This window comes from Martes martes, assembly GCF_963455335.1.
Source record: "Martes martes genome assembly, chromosome: 10".
Lineage (NCBI taxonomy): Eukaryota > Metazoa > Chordata > Mammalia > Carnivora > Mustelidae > Martes > Martes martes.
Genome location: NC_137898.1, coordinates 17,845,832 through 17,864,742, shown reverse-complemented (window position 1 = coordinate 17,864,742; position 18,911 = coordinate 17,845,832). Strand labels below are relative to the sequence as shown.

At 39.3% G+C, this 18,911-nt stretch overlaps 1 protein-coding gene across 1 annotated transcript in view; it reads right to left on the bottom strand.

Moving 5' to 3' along the window:
* Positions 1 to 18,908, bottom strand: part of LOC308350788 (olfactory receptor 4C45-like) — a gene marked incomplete at both ends in the record, with an annotated part of 32,232 nt that extends 13,324 nt beyond the window's left edge. Inside the window, one exon of the mRNA XM_080816278.1 lies at positions 18,776 to 18,908. Coding sequence (XP_080672404.1) covers positions 18,776 to 18,908 — 133 coding nt within the window. The remainder of the gene's footprint in view (positions 1 to 18,775) is intronic.
* Between the last annotated feature and the right edge of the window lie 3 nt (positions 18,909 to 18,911).

Sequence of the window (18,911 nt, the reverse complement as noted above, 5' to 3'; positions counted from 1 at the left end):
TGTGCCCCTGGCAACTTCTTTCAAGTCACATTTCCAAAGGGAAGGGAAACGAAAGTGAAAATGAACTATTGCTACTTCATCAATATAAAAAGCTTGTGCACAGCAAAGGAAATAGTCAACAAAACAAAGAGGCAACCCATGGAATGGGAGAAGATATTTGCAAGTGACACTACAGATAAAGGGCTGATATCCAAGATCTATAAAGAACTCCTCAAACTCAACACCCCAAAAGAAATGATCCCGTCACAAAATGGGCAGAAGTTATGAATAGACACTTCTCCAAAGAAGACATATGAATGTGCTAATGGACACATGAAAGAAGTTCAACATTGTTAGCCAATATGGAAATTCAAATAAAAACCACATTGAGATACCACCTTACATAAGTTAGAATGGCAAAAATTGACAAGGCAAGAAAAAACAAGTGTTGGATAGGTTGTGGAGAAAGGGGAACCTTCTTGCACTGTTGGTGGGAATGCAAGTCGGTGCAGCCGCTTTGGAAAACAGTTAAAATAGAGCTTCCCTATGATCCAGCAATTGCACTACTGGGTATTTACCTCAAAGATAGAGATGTAGTGAAAAGAAGGGCCACGTGCACCCCAGTGTTCATAGCAGCAACATCCACAATAGCCAAACTGTGGAAGGAGCTGAGATGCCCTTCAACAGACGAATGGATAAAAAAGATATGGTCCATATATACAGTAGAATATTACTCGCCATCAGAAAGGATGAATACCCAACATTTGTATCCACTTGGATGGAACTGGAGATTATGCTAAGTGAAATAAGTCAAGCAGAGAAAGACAATTATCATATGGTTTCACTTATTTGTGGAATATAAGGAATAGTATGGAGTACATTAGGAAAAAGAAGTAAGAAATGAAGGGGAGAAATCAGAGGGGGAGACAGAGCATGACAGATTATGAACCCTGGGAAACAAACTGAGGGTTTTTGAGGGGAAGGGAGTTGGGGGATGGGTTATCCCAGTGATGGGTATGAAGGAGCGCACATATTGCATGGAGCACAGGGTGTTATATGCAAACAATGAGTCATGGAACACTACATCAAAAACTAATTATATATTGTATGGTGACTAACATAACATAATAAAAAAATAAAAAATACATTGAGATACCTCCTCACACCAGTTAGAATGGCCAAAATTAGCAAGACAGGAAACAACGTGTGTTGGAGAGGATGTGGAGAAAGGGGAACCCTCTTATACTGCTGGTGGGAATGCAAGTTGGTGCAGCCACTTTGGAGAACAGTATGGAGATTCCTTAAGAAATTAAAAATAGAGCTTCCCTATGACCCTGCAATTGCACTACTGGGTATTTACTCCAAAGGTACAGATGTAGTGAAAAGAAGGACCATCTGTACCCCAATGTTTATAGCAGCAATGGCCATGGTCGCCAAACTGTGGAAAGAACCAAGATGCCCTTCAATGGACAAATGGATAAGGAAGATGTGGTCCATATACACTATGGAGTATTATGCCTCCATCAGAAAGGACGAATACCCAACTTCTGTAGCAACATGGATGGGACTGGAAGACATTACGCTGAGTGAAATAAGTCAAGCAGAGAGAGTCAATTATCATATGGTTTCACTTATTTGTGGAGCATAACAAATAACATGGAGGACATGGGGAGATGGAGAGAAGGGAGTTGAGGGCAATTGGAAGGGGAGGTGAACCATGAGAGACTGTGGACTCTGAAAAACAACCTGAGGGTTTTGAAGGGGCGGGGGGTGGGAGGTTGGGGGAACCAGGTGGTGGGTATTGGGGAGGGCACGGATTGCATGGAGCACTGGGTGTGGTGAAAAAACAATGAATGCTCTTACGCCGAAAGAAATAAAAAATTAAAAAAAAATAAAATGCTTCACCAAAAAAATTACAATATAGTCAGATTACAAAAGGAGATTATTTTCATTTTTTTGTCTTTAATATTTTTAATATTTTTTAAAGATTTTATTTATTAGAGAGAGAATGAGAGAAAGAGAGGGAGGGTGCACACTCAGGGTGGAAGGATAGAGGAGGAAGCAGGCTCTGGGTCAGCAGGGAGCTGGATGCAGGACTCAGCCCCACAACTCCAGGATCATGATTTGAGCAGAAGGCAGATGCTTATCCACTCAGCCACCCAGGTGCCTCAAGGAGATTATTTTTAAAGAATATTTAAAAGAATATTGTGTGTAGTTCTTAAAACATTTTTCAATAACTGGATAGTTGTTTTTAAAACTAGAATAAATCTTCATGCCATCACACACACACACACACACACACACACACACACACACACACACAGAGAGAGAAGGAGAAAAAAAGAACAGAGTGTATTAAAGCCTTCAAATAAAATAGAGATTTGCTCAAAAACAAAAAAACAATGAAATAAATATGTATCTAATTTCTGCATGAGGAAGAGCATGTTAAACAAAATGCAGTGGTATGAGAAACAGGACAAAACTAATGGATTTAGTTACATAAAGATCTGGAACACTGTGGAAAAGTACTTGCAACAAGTGTAAGGAGTAACGATTATTATGGAAATGGTTTTAACAAAAAAGTCCTACTCATACTACTGTGAAAATAAGGGCAAAAATAGTGAAAAGATAACTCTGGGGATAAAGCAATAGGGATCTAAAATAATCCTGTATTTCACAAGTCATCGGAGAAGTATCATTTAAACACAGTGAAATGATTTTAACTGGCAAGGTGGCACAGATTTATGACAGTTATGTTCCCAGTGCTGGTGGCCGTGTGTTAATATAAAATCTCCTGGAAAGAAGTTTGTCTCCATGTAATAAGGGCTTTATAAATGGTCGTATCCAGAACTACTTACGTTTGGGATCTATTCTAGATAAAAAATATGGACAACATGGACAGGACTGGATGAGATTATGCTGACTGAAAAAAATCTAGCATAGAAAGTCAATTATCATATGGCTTCACTTACTTGTGGAGCATAAGGAATAACATGGAGGACATTAGGGGAAGGAAAGGAAAAGTGAATTGGGGGAAATTGGAGGGGGAGACAAAACATGAGAGACTGTGGACTCAGAAACAAACTGAGGGTTTTGGAGGGAGCGGGAGGTTGTGTGACTCTGGTGGTGGGTATTAAGGAGGGCACGTATTGCATGGTGCACTGGGTGTGGTGCATAAACAGTGAATCTTGGAACATTAAAAAAATAAAATTAAAAAAAATGTAGACAAAAAAATGTAGACAAAGATCATGCATACAGGTTGTATTTCATAATTTTTTTTATAATGAATGAATGAACATAATCCAAATACCTTCATAAATATGAGTAATTAAGTGAATTATTATTATAAAATGTCTGGTAGACAGTGAAGTTATTTACAAGGAGTTCATAGTGTGAAAGATTCTTGTAATATTTTATAATATTATAATATATTATATATATTATTATATATATACTATTACATAATATATAATATAATCTTATAATCCAATGTAATATTGAGTAGAAACCACAAGATAGAAAACAGTTCATATTATGATCAAAATTGTCCAAAATGACATACATACATAGAAAAATATGTGAAATAAGTACTGTATAAATACTTTTTAAAAAATAGTGCTTCCTTGAAGTATGAATTAAGGGCACCTTTCACTTTCTTAAAAATTTATTTTAATCTATGTCTTCTACAAAGAGAATAGATTACCTTTATAATCAGTGGAATAAGTTAGAGTAAATATTTTCTTAACTCCAGTTTGGGTTCATAATATCCTGAGTGACTGCTTTTCTTAATAGACTACATATGGTCATTCTTCATGAAATTCTGTGTCAGTCAATACACATATTAGATCTAACTTACCTGAAATTAGAGGCCCTAGTATCACTCTGAGAACAAAATGCTAGTAAATAGCATTATACATTGTACCTACCAGTCTGAATGCCTTTGAGAAAGAAGTAACAGATTCATTCCAGAATAGGCATCTTATTTGAGAGCACACTTAGCATGGAGGCAGCCATCACTGACCCATTGCTCGTGGCTGCTTTGCAAGTTCATCCATTTTTGTCTTTCTTTTGCTCACTTAGTGACTGGAAAATGATTGCTGAGAGAGACTTCCTAAATAGTTCTGAGTTCATAGGTTGGGCTTAGTTTTGCTTCCTAGGCTCACACCTTCCTTTGAGTGTGAAGCATGAGCATCCCAGCTCAGATAATACATTGTTTTACTTAGCTTCCAGTGTTAGGGTTCCTAAGAAATTGAGGGCGTGGAGGGAACTTAACCACTGGGGGACATCTCGGTCCAAAGCACCTTAGTACACATTTGGCAGTAAATTTTGGTGACCAGATGAGGTATATTATAAAAGCCACTTGATCTGAGATCTCCACTGATATAAAGCCCCGCAAATAGCAGAGTGTGTGAAGCAGAAACATTAGAGACCGCAAGCAGCATACATTCAGCAAGAAATGAAAGATTCCTGGAGTAGCAAGCAAGTTAGCTGCAGTTAGCTCTTAGAAGTCTTTTTCTTAGTAAGCCTGTACTCAACCCAGTGATACCTCCTTTGGTCCTTGGGAATCTGGATCCAGTTGTGTTGGAAACTTAGAACCAAACAGCTTCTGTGATGTGGGGCTGGTTATTTTTATGTGTTCTTCCTGGGTCCGTCTTTACCAATCTTTTCATTGTGGTTTCAGAGAAGAATTTAAATGGGTGTTTGTTCTAAGTCCAAGGAGTGAGGGAGGCTCTGACCTCTCACCTCCTGAGGATTAGAATTAGCAGCTTCAACCAAACATCAGGCAGTCCAATTTATCATTTCTCTCTTGTGGCCATGGCATCTGTGACCAAGGGGGTTGGGGAGAGCCAGCTGGACTGGGCTAGCAGCCCCTCTATTGACCGTGTAAAGTGGTCATCTCAGGGTCTGAGGTGTAAGGCACAGAATGTTCTAGTCAGGGGGGTATGGGTGCCAGAGCCAGACAGAGTCTATCAAATAGCCTTTATAATAACCTGTCTCACAGAGCTCTAGGGGGGATTGAGCAAGATAACACAGGAAAACATCTAAGCCAGTGAAAAACTGCTATTCTAATGTGGATGCCCCAAGGATAGACACATGTAGGTTGGAGAAAGTGCTCTTGATAATAGAAATCTGAATCATGCTGAAGAGAGTGAATTTTGCTGGCTCTTCTCTTTGCTTCCTGTGTGACTTTGGGCAAGTTCCTCAGCTTCCTCATACCTGAGTTCCCACATCTATGAAAAGGGAGTGATAATGGTACTGATCATGGTACTGGTGTAGGGGTTCTGTGAGGTAATCATGTGACGTGCTGGAATGGTGCTTGGCATAGGACTAAAGCTCCCTTCTGCCTTCCGTTTTCTGTACAGAACCTCAAAGGTCCTGGTGTGAACATTTTGGGTTTCTGTCAGGATTTCTCTCTCTCTCTCTCTCTCTCTTTCTATCTATCTATATACATACATACACCATCACATATGTAATATATATACATACATAGAAAAAATAGATAATAATTGTACTCTTCTGGTTGCTAGAATCTGTATACATACAGAAAGGAGAGAAGAACATTTTAAACTATCAAATACTGATTTATAAGTCATTATTATTCTAACAATCTTTCTATGAATATTTGATCTTGTCATCACTAAAAAGCTGACAGTGAAGTTGGGAGTCCCTGAGAAGGTTGTAGGAATAAAGGAAATGTAGACACAATGGGAAGTGACAAATAATAAATTTATGTCACCCTGCTAAGTATGGTATTTCATATAATTCTCATCTAATCCCATGAGGAAGGTATTGCTAATTCTATTTTATGTCTAAAGAAGTCGTTGTTCACTGCGAGCATCATTTGGTCAAGATCAGAGAGCTAATCTTTGGTAGCTTTGGATTTAAATCTTTGGATTTATAAGCCTGAGTTCTAACAATCAAGCTGTGGTAGCAGTTAGACTGATTCTGTGATGTGTCTCATGCACTAGGAATGATGCGCTGGGTGAGGGGTGCTGATTTTGACTCTGGGGGATCATGTAGAGTCTCTAGTTCTCCCAGCAGGGGCAGGCAGGACACATCCCTCAGACAGAACCTACATGCAGCAGTGACCATGAGGAAAGCCACAGAGAAAGGAGGACATGTTTTATCTTCCTTTCGTAACTTTGGCTCCAATCTTGGAGATCTGCCTAGGCATAATCTTGGAATTGGGTTTCTGGAAATTTCCTGATGCCTGCAGAGGAGAAGGAAGACCAAGCAGATGTTCTGACTGAGGACCAGGGGTATCTCTATGTGAATGGAATGTTGTGTGGTTTCCCAGAGAAATAATACATCAAACCATGAGACTGGGTCTGATAGTGAGTTCTTCTATTTAGAAGATTCTGTGTATGCCAGTTCACTTATGAGAGCTTGAAACAGAGCGCTAAATAAATTGACGTTCTTGGTTCTTGGTGCTATAGTAAATGGAATCAATTCTCTAATTTCCCTTTCTATATTTTCATTGTTAGTGTATAAGAAAGCAACTGATTTCTGTGCATTGATTTTGTATCCTGCCACATTATTGAATTGCTATATGAGTTCTTTTTTTCTTTTTAAGATTTTATTTATTTGTTTGACAGAGATCACAAGTAGACAGAGAGGCAGGCAGAGAGAGAGGGGGAAGCAGGTTCCCCGCTGAATAGAGAGCCTGATGCGGGGCTTAATCCCGGGACTCTGGGATCATGACCTGAGCCAAAGGCAGAGGCTTAACCCACTGAGCCACCCAGGCGCCTGAATTGCTATATGAGTTCTAATCATTTGGCAGTGGAGTCTTCTGTGCTTCTTCTCTCTTTTCTTATTGATTTGTTCTATCACATCAATTGATTTGTGAATGTTGAACCACCCTTGCATCCCAGGGATAAATCAAAATCACATTGAGGTACCACCTTTCACCAGTTAGCATGGCCAAAATTAATAAGACAGAAAATGAGTGCTGGAGCAGATTTGGAGAAAGGGAAGCCCTCTTACACTGGTGTTGGGAATGCAAGTTGTTGCAGCCACTATGGAAAATAATGTGGATATGTCCTAGGAAATTAAAAATAGTGTTACCATATGACCCTGCAATTGCACTACTGGGTATTTACCCAAAGATGCAGATGTAGTGAAAAGAAGGGCCATCTGTACCCCAATGTTCAGAGCAGCAATAGCCACGATTGCCAAACTGTGGAAAGAGCCAAGATGCCCTTCAGTAGAAGAATGAATAAGGAAGAGATGGTCCATATATACAATGGAGTCATCAGAAAGGATGAATACCCAACTTTTGTAACAACATGGATGGGACTGGAGGAGATTATGCTGAATGAAATAAGTCAAGCAGAGAGAGTCAATTATCATACAGTTTCACTTACTTGTGGAACATGATGAATAACAGAGGTCATTAGGAGAAGGAAAGGAAAAGTGAATTGGGGGAATCAGAGGGGGAGAAGAAGCATGAGAGACTGTGGACTCTGAGAAACAAACTGCAGGTTTTGGTGGGGTGTTAGGTGAGCCTGGTGGTGGGTATTAAAGAGGGCATATATTGCATGGTGCACTGGGTGTGGTGCACAATGAATCTTGGAACACTGAAAAAGAAATAAAATTAAAAAACATTGGTGTTATTGGGAAGAATACTGAAAAACTGCATATAAAATTATCCAATGTTTCCTTTGCTGTGCAGAAGCTTTTGATCTTGACGAAGTCCCAAAAGTTCATTTTCACTTTTGTTTCCTTTGTCTTTGGAGACATATCTTGAAAGAAGTTGCTGTGGCTGATATCAAAGAGGTTACTGCCTATGTTCTCCTCTAGGATTCTGATGGATTGCTGTCTCATGTTGAGGTGTTTTATCAATTTTGAGGTTATCTTTGTGTATGGTGTAAGAGAATGGTTGAGTTTCATTCTTCTACATATAGCTGTCCAATTTTCCCAGCACCATTTATTGAAGAGACTGTCTTTTTTCCACTGGATATTTTTTCCTGCTTTGTCAAAGATTATTTGACCATAGAGTTGAGGGTCCATATCTGGGCTCTCTACTCTGTTCCACTGGTCTATGTGTCTGTTTTTATGCCAGTACCATGCTGTCTTGTTGATCACAGCTTTGTAGTAAAGATTGAAATCAATCAACATGATGCTGCCAGTTTTATTTTTGTTTTTCAACATTTCCTTAGCGATTTGGGGTCTCTTCTGATTCCATACAAATTTTAGGATTATTTGCTCCAGCTCTTTGAAAAATACCAGTGGAAGTTTGATTGGAATGGCACTAAAAGTATAGATTGCTCTAGGCAGTATAGACATTTTAACAATGTTTATTCTTCCAATCCAAGAGCATGGAATGGCCTTCCATCTTTCTGTGTCTTCTTTGATTTCTTTCATGAGTGTTCTGTAGTTCCTCGAGTACAGATCCTTTACCTCTTTGGTTAGGTTTATTCCCAGGTTTCTTATGGTTCTTGGTGCTATAGTCAACAAAACAAAGAGGAAATCCATGGAATGGGAGAAGATATTTGCAAATGATAGCACAGACAAAAGGCTGATATCCAGGATCTATAAAGAACTTCTCAAACTCAACGCACACAAAACAGATAATCATGTCAAAAAATGGGCAGAAGAAATGAACAGACACTTCTCCAATGAAGACATACAAATGGCTATCAGACACATGAAAAAAAATGTTCATCATCACTAGCCATCAGGGAGATTCAAATCAAAACCATATTGAGATACCACCTTACACCAGTTAGAATGGCCAAAATCAGCAAGACAGGAAACAACGTGTGTTGGAGAGGATGTGGAGAAAGGGAACCCTTTTACACTGTTGGTGGGAATACAAGTTGGTGCAGCCACTTTGGAGAACAGTGTGGAGATGCCTTAAGAAATTAAAAATAGAGCTTCCCTATGACCCTGCAATTGCACTACTGGGTATTTACCCCAAGGATACAGATGTAGTGAAAAGAAGGGTCATCTGTACCCCAGTGTTTATAGTGGCAATGGCCATGGTCACCAAACTGTGGAAAGAACCAAGATGCCCTTCAATGGACAAATGGATAAGGAAGATGTGGTCCATATACACAATGGAGTATTATGCCTCCATCAGAAAGGATGAATACTCAACTTTTGTATCAACATGGACAGGACTGGAAGAGATTATGCTAAGTGAAATAAGTCAGGCAGAGAGAGTCAAATATATGGTTTCACTTATTTGTGGAGCATAAGAAATAACATGGAGTACATGGGGAGATGGAGAGGAGAAGGGAGTTGAGGGAAATTGGAGGGGGAGATGAACCATGAGAGACTATGGACTCTGAAAAACAATCTGAGGTTTTGAAGGGGCAAGGGGTGGGAGGTTGGGGGATCCAGGTGGTGGGTATTATGGAAGGCAGGTATTGCATGGAGCACTGGGTGTAGTACATAAACAATGAATTCTAATACACTGAAAAGAAATTAAATAAAAAATATTTTATAAAAAACAAATAAAAAAATCATCCAATGATTGTGTTATTGCATTTTTTTGAAAGAATTTTCCTGAAATATTTGAGAGAAATTTTTGCATTTTCTAATACCGTGATACTGTTGGGTAGTATTTATTGAATTTTTTAAAAATGTTTTATTTCTTTTCAGTGTAACAGTATTCATTGTTTTTTTCACCACACTCAGTGTTCCATGCAATCTGTGCCCTCCCTAATACCCACCACCTGGTTCCCCCAACCTCCCACCCCCCGCCCCTTCAAAACCCTCAGGTTGTTTTTCAGAGTCCATAGTCTCTCGTGGTTCACCTCCCTTTCCAATTTCCCTCAACTCCCTTCTCTTATCCATCTACCGTTGTCCTCCATATTATTTGTTATGTTCCACAAATAAGTGAAACCATATGATACATGACCCTCTCTGCTTGACTTATTTCACTCAGCATAATGTCTTCCAGTCCCATCCATGTTGCTACAAAATTTGGGTATTCATCCTTTCTGATGGAGGCATAATACTCCATAGTGTATATGGACCACATCTTCCTTATCCATTCATCCATTGAAGGGCATCTTGGCTCTTTCCCCAGTTTGGCGACCGTGGCCATTGCTGCTATAAACATTGGGGTACAGATGGCCCTTCTTTTCACTACATCTGTATCTTTGGGGTAAATACCCAGCAGTGCAATTGCAGGGTCATAGGGAAGCTCTATTTTTAACTTCTTGAGGAATCTCCACACTGTTCTCCAAAGTGGCTGCACCAACTTGCATTCCCACCAACAGTGTAAGAGGGTTCCCCTTTCTCCACATCCTCTCCAACACACATTGTTTCCTGTCTTGCTAATTTTGGCCATTCTAACTGGTGTAAGGTGGTATCTCAATGTGGTTTTTTTTTTTAATTAAATTTTTTATTTATTTTCAGCGTAACAGTATTCATGTTTTTTCACCACACCCAGTGCTCCATGCAATCTGTGCCCTCCCTAATACCCACCACCTGGTTCCCCCACCCTCCCACCCCGCCCCTTCAAAACCCTCAGGTTGTTTTTCAGAGTCCATAGTCTCTCATGGTTCACCTCCCCTTCCAATTTCCCTCAACTCCCTTCTCAATGTGGTTTTAATTTGAACCGCCCTGATGGCTAGTGATGATGAACATTTTTTCATGTGTCTGATAGCCATTTGCATGTCTTCATTGGAGAAGTGTCTGTTCATATCTTCTGCCCATTTTTTAATATGATTGTCTGTTTTGTGTGTGTATTTATTAAGTCTTGGCTAAACTGTGTGATCTCATCTAAGTTACTCACCTTCCCCATGTCTCAGTTTCCTTTTCTGCAAAGTAGAGACAACATTATCTCATAGAGTTATTACAAGAATGAAATTAGTCACTAAGTGGGACATCAGCTTGAGGGTGAATATTTTTTTGGTATGGAAGAAACTTGATCATGTTGAAATTCCAGTGGGATCGAGCTAAGGGGGATGTGTGGGGGAAGGGCAGAGAGAGAGATTGATTACAGATGTAGGGAGAGCAGTCAGTGGAGGCACAATAGGTGTGGTAGACACTGTTGCCCACAGAGTGATCATTTCCCAGCTTCTTTGTTTCTAAGGAAACCATTTCTTCAGGTATTAGGTGGCCAGGTGTTTGGGAGAAAGTGTGACTCCATTTTCAAGTAGTTTAAAGCAATTATGATGATGCTGTCCTCTTTTCAGGGACCAATTTAAGGATAGGAATGTGACATAATGTTGGCCAATGGGACAAGAGAAAAAGTGTGGGTTTTCTTCTGTGTGATACTTCTCTGTTCCTAAAAAGAGAATCATGAGAAAAATGTCTGTTTACTGAATAATGACTTCTGTCATGAATGCTGGATTTGCCACCTGGAGGTGCTTTAGTGGGCTTTTGAACTGGGAAGTTACCTCAAAAGCCAGGGAGAGCACCCAGTTTACAAGATGATTGCTAGCTTGTTATTGGACTTTATTTGAAACTCCTTTTATTTTTACTGAAGGATATAACATTATTTTGAGTTTGAAATAACCATAAGTCCTAGGTTATATCAGATAATCATTCTGGTAAGGAAAATGAGCAAAATGTTTCTTTATTAAATATAATGTAAGTACAGAATTTGTGAAAGAGGGAACCCATTGCACACATGAACAAATGTCTGCCTTGCCTTTGAGCCACACATTAGATCCTCCTGAGATCTTTTTATCTACTCTTACAGTTGAATGGGTCCTTCCCTATGAACAGGTTTTGGAAATGCCCAATAAGCAGTTTGGTGTGTAAATGGTAGCTTCAGCATGAAGAGACATTACTCAGTCTGGAAAGTAGCTGCATAGAGGCTGATTAATTGAAGAGGAAATTATAAATCCATTCAGTGTGTTAAGAGTGGTATTTCTTGTGGTAACAGAAGAGCTGGATTATAACTATAATGCTATAGTATGGCTTTTCTTAGGTTTGGGCAATAGTCAATGGACTGGCAATGAAGTCTGCAACAGGATGAATGGATGAATGGAAGATGTGGGAAACCCAGGGTTATATGAAATGAAGGGTTGAATGAAACTTCAATAGGAAGAAGTAACTGCTAGAAAGGGAGCCATTCAATAAATAATAATGTAACTGTTACTTGGTTTATTACTGGTTTAACTGGTAGTATTAGTTTGACTTCAACTAATTCTATAATACTGATATTGATGGTCAAATGTATTAGGAAATTGAAGTAACATCTCCCATGATGTCCATACAATGAAATATGGTTGCTTAGGGGATGAACTAGAATTCGTTAACAGTTAAGTGTTATACTGAATCAATATATTGATTCTTTTTATAAAATTTTAATTTCAGTAGTAGAGGTAGATAAAATTGTTATCCAACTTTGTCACTGTGTTTTTTTTTTTTTTGTGATTAAGTTTGTGGTGGAATATTTGGTTAGCTGAAATCCTTCTTTAAACAAAACCCATCTCTCATTTGATGATGGATGAGATTAATACTTTGCACTTGATCTATTTTTTTCCTGTCCTGTGAGTGGTGCAAAATATACATGAGAAGGAGTGATTATGTGTGATTTAGTCTTGAGCAAGGGTCAGAGGGTGGACTGTGTAAGAAAGAGTTTTACACAACTAATGAAGTATTGAACACTACAGCAAATACTTATGATGTACTGTATGCTGCCTAACTGCAAATATTAATAATAAAAAAAGGAAAGTGTTATTTTGCTACTGAACAGGAAAGTCTTGTTTCTGGTTATACAGGGCTTTGACCCTTGGCTAGCTTAAGACCAGTAGAAGGTTTGATCTGTTTTTAAAAGTCCCAAACTCTCCTGATGACCCCAAGAACCATTTTCTTAAAATCACTTAAAAACCTGATAGCTTCTACTTGGCATAACTGACTTGACTAGTGGGACATAAATACCTCATTGCAAACTTGGTCCCTGTACTTTCCTGAAGCCCAGACTTATTCTCATGCTGCTCTTGGTGGTTCAACTGGAGATGAAGCTTGTTTGTCTGTGTCAACAAAGACTCCTGAGAGGTTGTTTGGACATATCGTCCACCTTCAGTGCTTGCCTGTACTCAGTTTCTCAGTTCACAGTATCAATGCTCTTAAAAAAAAAAACATTATGTGATTATGCTTTTGGATTTTTGTGAGTCCTTTCAAATATGCAAACTTACACAATCTTTGCAGTTGCTCTGTCCACTAGAAGTATTTTTATGTTTAGTAGGATAACATGAGATGAGCAATGATGCAATTCCACAATTTTATATCTTCACCATTTTGCAACATTTCCTTTGTGTTGCCTGACATAGGTCATAATTATTTGTTTAAACTTATGTATACTGAGGGAAGGTGATAGTGATGCCCAAGACACAAGATCCTTGGAGTTAAATTTGAAAATATGTATTCCTAAGATATTTTAGGGTGGATCCTAAGGTCCTCTGGACTGCAAATGTAGCCCCATTACCAAGTGTCAAGGTCAGTCCTTTGATTCTTTTCTTATCAGATTTCAGGATATCTGCCTGGGTGTGTGTCCAAAGATGTGTTAACACAGCTCCTCTTATAATCAGCCCTGTGAAAAAATAGCACAAGGTTGAGCTGGGAAATCTGATGATGGGGAGGGGTTGTGGGACAAAAGTCCTAATAAAGAGAAACAGGTAGAAGTCCTTATAAGTGGATCATGATTCTACAGCAGAAGAAAATCATGCTATTTTCAAGAGTGCACTTTGGAACAAGAGATAGTACTCTTACCACCTGTGTCATATGTCACTGATGAAAGACTGACTCTAGAAAAATCCTGGTGACTTTTCTTCATAGTAGGGAACTTGTCCTCTTGTTGATTATCAGGCTCTACCTAAAATCTCCCAACTGGGGGTGCCTGGGTGGCTCAGTGTGTCTGCCCTTGGCTTGGTCATGATACCAGGGTCCTGGGTTTGAACCCCATGTCCAGTTCCCTGCTTGGCAGGAAGCCTGCTTCTCCCTTTGCCTCTACTTGCTGCTCCTCCTGCTTGTGCGCGCTCTCTCTCTGTGTCTCTCTGTGTCTAATGAATAAATAAAATATTAAAAAAAACCCCAACTCCCAACTGGATAATTTGGACAAAAGAAGTGAGGTTACACATTGATGACTACAGGTCACCACTACAGGTATAGTTTGGCTTGGGTTTTTGTGAGCATATTTACCATGTAGTCATTTTCCCAATGACCTGAGAAACACTTCCAATGAATCATACAGGAAAAAGAATGTTGAATAATAGACCTTCTGTGTGGCCACGAATGGATAAAATATGTTGCTAATTTGACTGATAAGATGAGAAGTTGGCAAGAATTTTCTTGCCTACTTCCAGATATGGAAGATCTTTCATTTGCTTCTTTGAATATACCAAATATGGAAGTGTTATGAATGTGTTTAAGGAAAGCAGATGTGGAGGGAGGTCAACTTGGGATTGCTTTAAAGGCCCAGTTTTTCTGACTTTTCTCCTCTAGTGGTATGTAAAGAACGTTTTAAAAAGAGGTAAGTTCCACAATTTGAAGCTTAAATTAATGAAAGAAATAAGGACAGAAATTATCACCTCCAAAACATATAAATGAGTGTGTAGGTCAATACATTGTTTACAGAAGGTGCTCCAGAAACATTCGCTGTCATCAGGAGCATCATGAGCATTGTCATCCTTATTTTTACATTATCCTTTTCATCCCATCTTTCTTGGGAACTATGCTAGATCTTTAAAAGATAAGTTTGATATTATAGACATAGTCTTATTTGCATATATGTAGAAGTTGGTCACTCAGGAAATTATAGTTAAACATCCATTTTTTAGAGGTTATATTGAAGTGTATTTAATATACAATGTCAAGATAGTTTCAGGCGTACAACGTAGTGATTCGACAGTTCTGTACATTATTTAGTACTCACCAAGATAAGTGTAGTCACCCTTTTGTCACCATAATATTATAATGTTATAAATGCCTTATACTATACTTTTTAAGCCCTTGACTTATTTCATTAAAGTTTGATGTTTTACAAGGGCAAAAATGAACTAATGGGATTTCATCAAGATCAAAAGCTTTTGCACAGCAAAGGAAACAGTTAACAAAACCAAAAGACAACTGAAAAAATGGGAGAAGATATTTGCAAATGACATATCAGATAAAGGGCTAGTGTCCAAAATCTATAAAGAACTTAGCAAACTCAACACCCAGAGAACAAATAATCCAATCAAGAAATGGGCAGAAGACATGAACAGACATTTCTGCAAAGAAGACATCCAGATGGCCAACAGACACATGAAAAAGTGCTCCACATCACTCGGCATCAGGGAAATACAAATCAAAACCACAATGAGATATCAACTCACACCAGTCAGAATGGCTAAAATTAACAAGTCAGGAAATGACAGATGATGGCGAGGATGCAGAGAAAGGGGAACCCTCCTACACTGTTGGTGGGAATGCAAGCTGGTGCAACCACTCTGGAAAACAGCATGGAGGTTCCTCAAAAAGTTGAAAATAGAGCTACCATAAGACCCAGCAATTGCACTACTGGGTATTTACCCTAAAGATACAAACATAGTGATCCGAAGGGGCACATGCACCCGAATGTTTATAGCAGCAATGTCTACAATAGCCAAACTGTGGAAAGAACCTAGATGTCCATCAACAGATGAATGGATAAAGAAGAGGTGGTATATATACACAATGGAATAGTATGCAGCCATCAAAAGAAATGAAATCTTGCCATTTGCGACGACATGGATGGAACTAGAGGGTATCATGCTTAGTGAAATAAGTCAGTCAGAGAAAGACAACTATCATATGATCTCCCTGATATGAGGAAGTGGAGATGCAACATGGGGGGTTAGGGGGGTAGGAGAAGAATAAATGAAACAAGATGGGATCGGGATGGAGACAAACCATAAGTGACTCTTAATCTCACAAAACAAACTGAGGGTTGCTGGGGGGAGGGGGGCTGGGAGAGGGGGGTGGGGTTATGGACATTGGGGAGGGTATGTGCTATGGTGAGTTCTGTGAAGTGTGTAAACCTAGCGATTTACAGACCTGTACCTCTGGGGATAAAAATACATTATAGGTTTATAAGAAAAAAAGTTTGACCTTTTAATCTACTTTATCTCTTTCACCATTCCCTCCACAACCACCTCTTGCAATTACCCCTGGCAACCACGACTTTGTTCCCTTGAGTCTGTTTGTTTGTTTATTTGGCAAAACATTTATTTTTAAAAGGCCTTCATAGAGAGTAAGCTCTAACCAGATCTAGTGTCCTGGGAACATGAGATATGTCAACATCACATGATGTTCAATCCCTGATTGTGAAATCACCCTCTGAAGACAAGTTTCTGAGCTCTTCCTCAGGAATCCCAAGCTCTGTACAGAGATAGGTCTGTTGGTCTCTGGCACTGCAGTGGCTCTCCCTTTTACTCTTTGAGAGCAGTAGAAAGGGATCCAACATCAGTGGGAACTTTTGAAATGAATTCTGCTCAGACACGTCACAGTTTCTCCAGCCAGCTCCCCCTCATTTGTTACTGCAGAGATGTTTAAGGGCATTTGTGTCCCAGACTGGGGAGTTGGTCGGGGGCTAGCTTTTAGTGTCCAGAGATCTGCTCACAGGTCCCATTAGATTCCTTGCCGAGATAGTACCTCTCTGCTCTGCTGTTCCTACTCATATCCAGATGTCTTTTATGACTTATTTTAAAGTGAAGTGAGGCTGGCACAGATGTTTGGTCCTCCTGTGATCATGGTTAGTGAATGGTGGTTGGTAGTGGTGTTCTTGGGTTCTTCTTGTCAGCAACTGTTGTCCCTGGTTTACTTTCTGTGCTGGTGACATCTCTGAAGGCTGTAACCATGTCTGAGCAATTTCACTAATTTTTAGCTGATTCATTTTTTCAATCTAAATCATTTAATTCCCACAACTTGAGAGGGTATGCAATGTTATTTCCATTGTACAGATTAAAAAAAATTAGTAGATACATGAAGCAAAACGCTTACATTAAAAGGTTAATTGATGCCAGAGAGAAGATGAGAAATCAAGCCTATTTGATCCAAAGCTCTTATTCTCTGACTTCAAAGCATCTGACTGTTTCTGAATCTCCCCTAGAATTTCATTATGTACTTGTTATGAATTCTTTTCTGTAATCCAGATCTGTGGTCATCGTTGTTCAGTTTGTGACACAGACTTGTTCCTACATCACTGGTCATTTCCTGCCCCAGCTGTTCAGACTCTGCCCTTGTCCATGTCTAAAACACATCTTTAACATACAGATATTTTCTGCCTTAACTCTATGGACTCAATCACTTCTATCTCTTTTGCATCATTCAGTTCTGCTACTAATATTTCTGTAGACATTTGCATACTACAGGAAATGGAGGTGATGTAATTTTTAAAAAGTACCTTTGTGTGTAACTGTGCTTTTCTTGGGCTTGTGGGAAGTAAAGAGTTTTTATTACTGTGGTGCAGGAACATCTGTAAATCTCTAAAGTTTAGGAAGATAAGAAAAAGTATATTTGGATGAAAGTACTTCTTGAAGACTCCCTGGTGTTCTATATGTTTTTGCATATATAGTTTTACTCTTTTGAAATAAAACTTCATTATAGCTGTAGTGTGGGGTGTAAACAGTGCTCAGGAATATCACTGCTTACTTGTTTCATACCCACAATCAGGGCAACATTATGACTTCTGTGGCCCCTTGCTATTTGTCCTCATGAGTCCTTCTTTTCCATTAAAAATATTAAAATTACATTTTATGACAGCATTGGTATAAAGATGACTAGACTGCAAGTTGGATTTGCATTACATTCATTTTTCCCTCTTATTTTAAAAGAGATTAACCATTTGCAAGGCTCCTAAAATTATTGTGGGCTCTAGACACCATGCTTACTTTGCCTTAATGCGTATGTTGATCCTGCCCACAATACATATACTTCTGAAGAAAAGTGATCCAGACAGGATAATTGACTGTCCCACGTTTAATCAACTAAGAAGGGGAATAAATCTCTCTAAAATTTTCCCTAGATATTTTTATGTTAATACTCTAATCCCAAGTTTCATTATCACCAATTTTCATTATTTGCCCCCAGAGTTTCTTCATGACATTTTTCACTTCTGCATTTCTGAGGGTGTAGATTAAAGGGTTCAACATGGGAGTTACTATGGTGTAAAACACAGCCACAGCTTTGTCAGCTGGGAAGGAGGTCATGGGTCTCAGATACATGAATGAACAAGGTACAAAGAATAAGATGACAACAGTGACATGAGCAGCACAGGTAGACAGGGCTTTGCGATGTCCTTTAGAGCTTTTAGTCCTTAGGGAGTACAGGATGACAATGTAAGAAGCAACCAGCATAGAAAAAATGAGCAGACATAGTGACGCACTGTTGGCAGCAATCAGGGGCCCCAAAGTGTGAGTGTCTGTACAGACTAGTTCCAAGAGAGGTATTAAATCACACATAAAATGGTCAATGGCATTGGGGCCACAGAATGGCAACTGGACCATGAACCATACCTGGATCCCTCCATGCAGAAAGCCTAAAATCCCAGCCATTCCCACCAAGAAAGCACAGAGAGGTCGGCTCATGATGGTCATGTAATGCAAGGGCTTACAGATAGCTACATAGCGGTCATAGGCCATGAAAGCTAATAGGATGATCTCTGCTCCAGCAAAGAAATGTTCAGCAAAGAGCTGAATCATGCAGCCATTGAAGGATATGGTGTTCTTGCCAGAGATCAAGTCAAAGATCATTTTGGGTGCTATGGAAGAAGAGTAGAAAGCATCTATAATAGACAAGTAGGACAGAAAAAAGTACATGGGAGATCCCAGGGCTGGGCTGATGAAGATGGTGACAGAGATGAGGAGGTTACCTGCCATTGTGATCAAGTAGGTGATTAAAAACACAGCAAATAAGAATTTCTGCAGTTCTGGGTTTGGAGTCAGGCCCAACAGAATGAATTCTGTTACATTGCTTGTCTTTCCCATGGATTCAGCTTGGGTCATGAG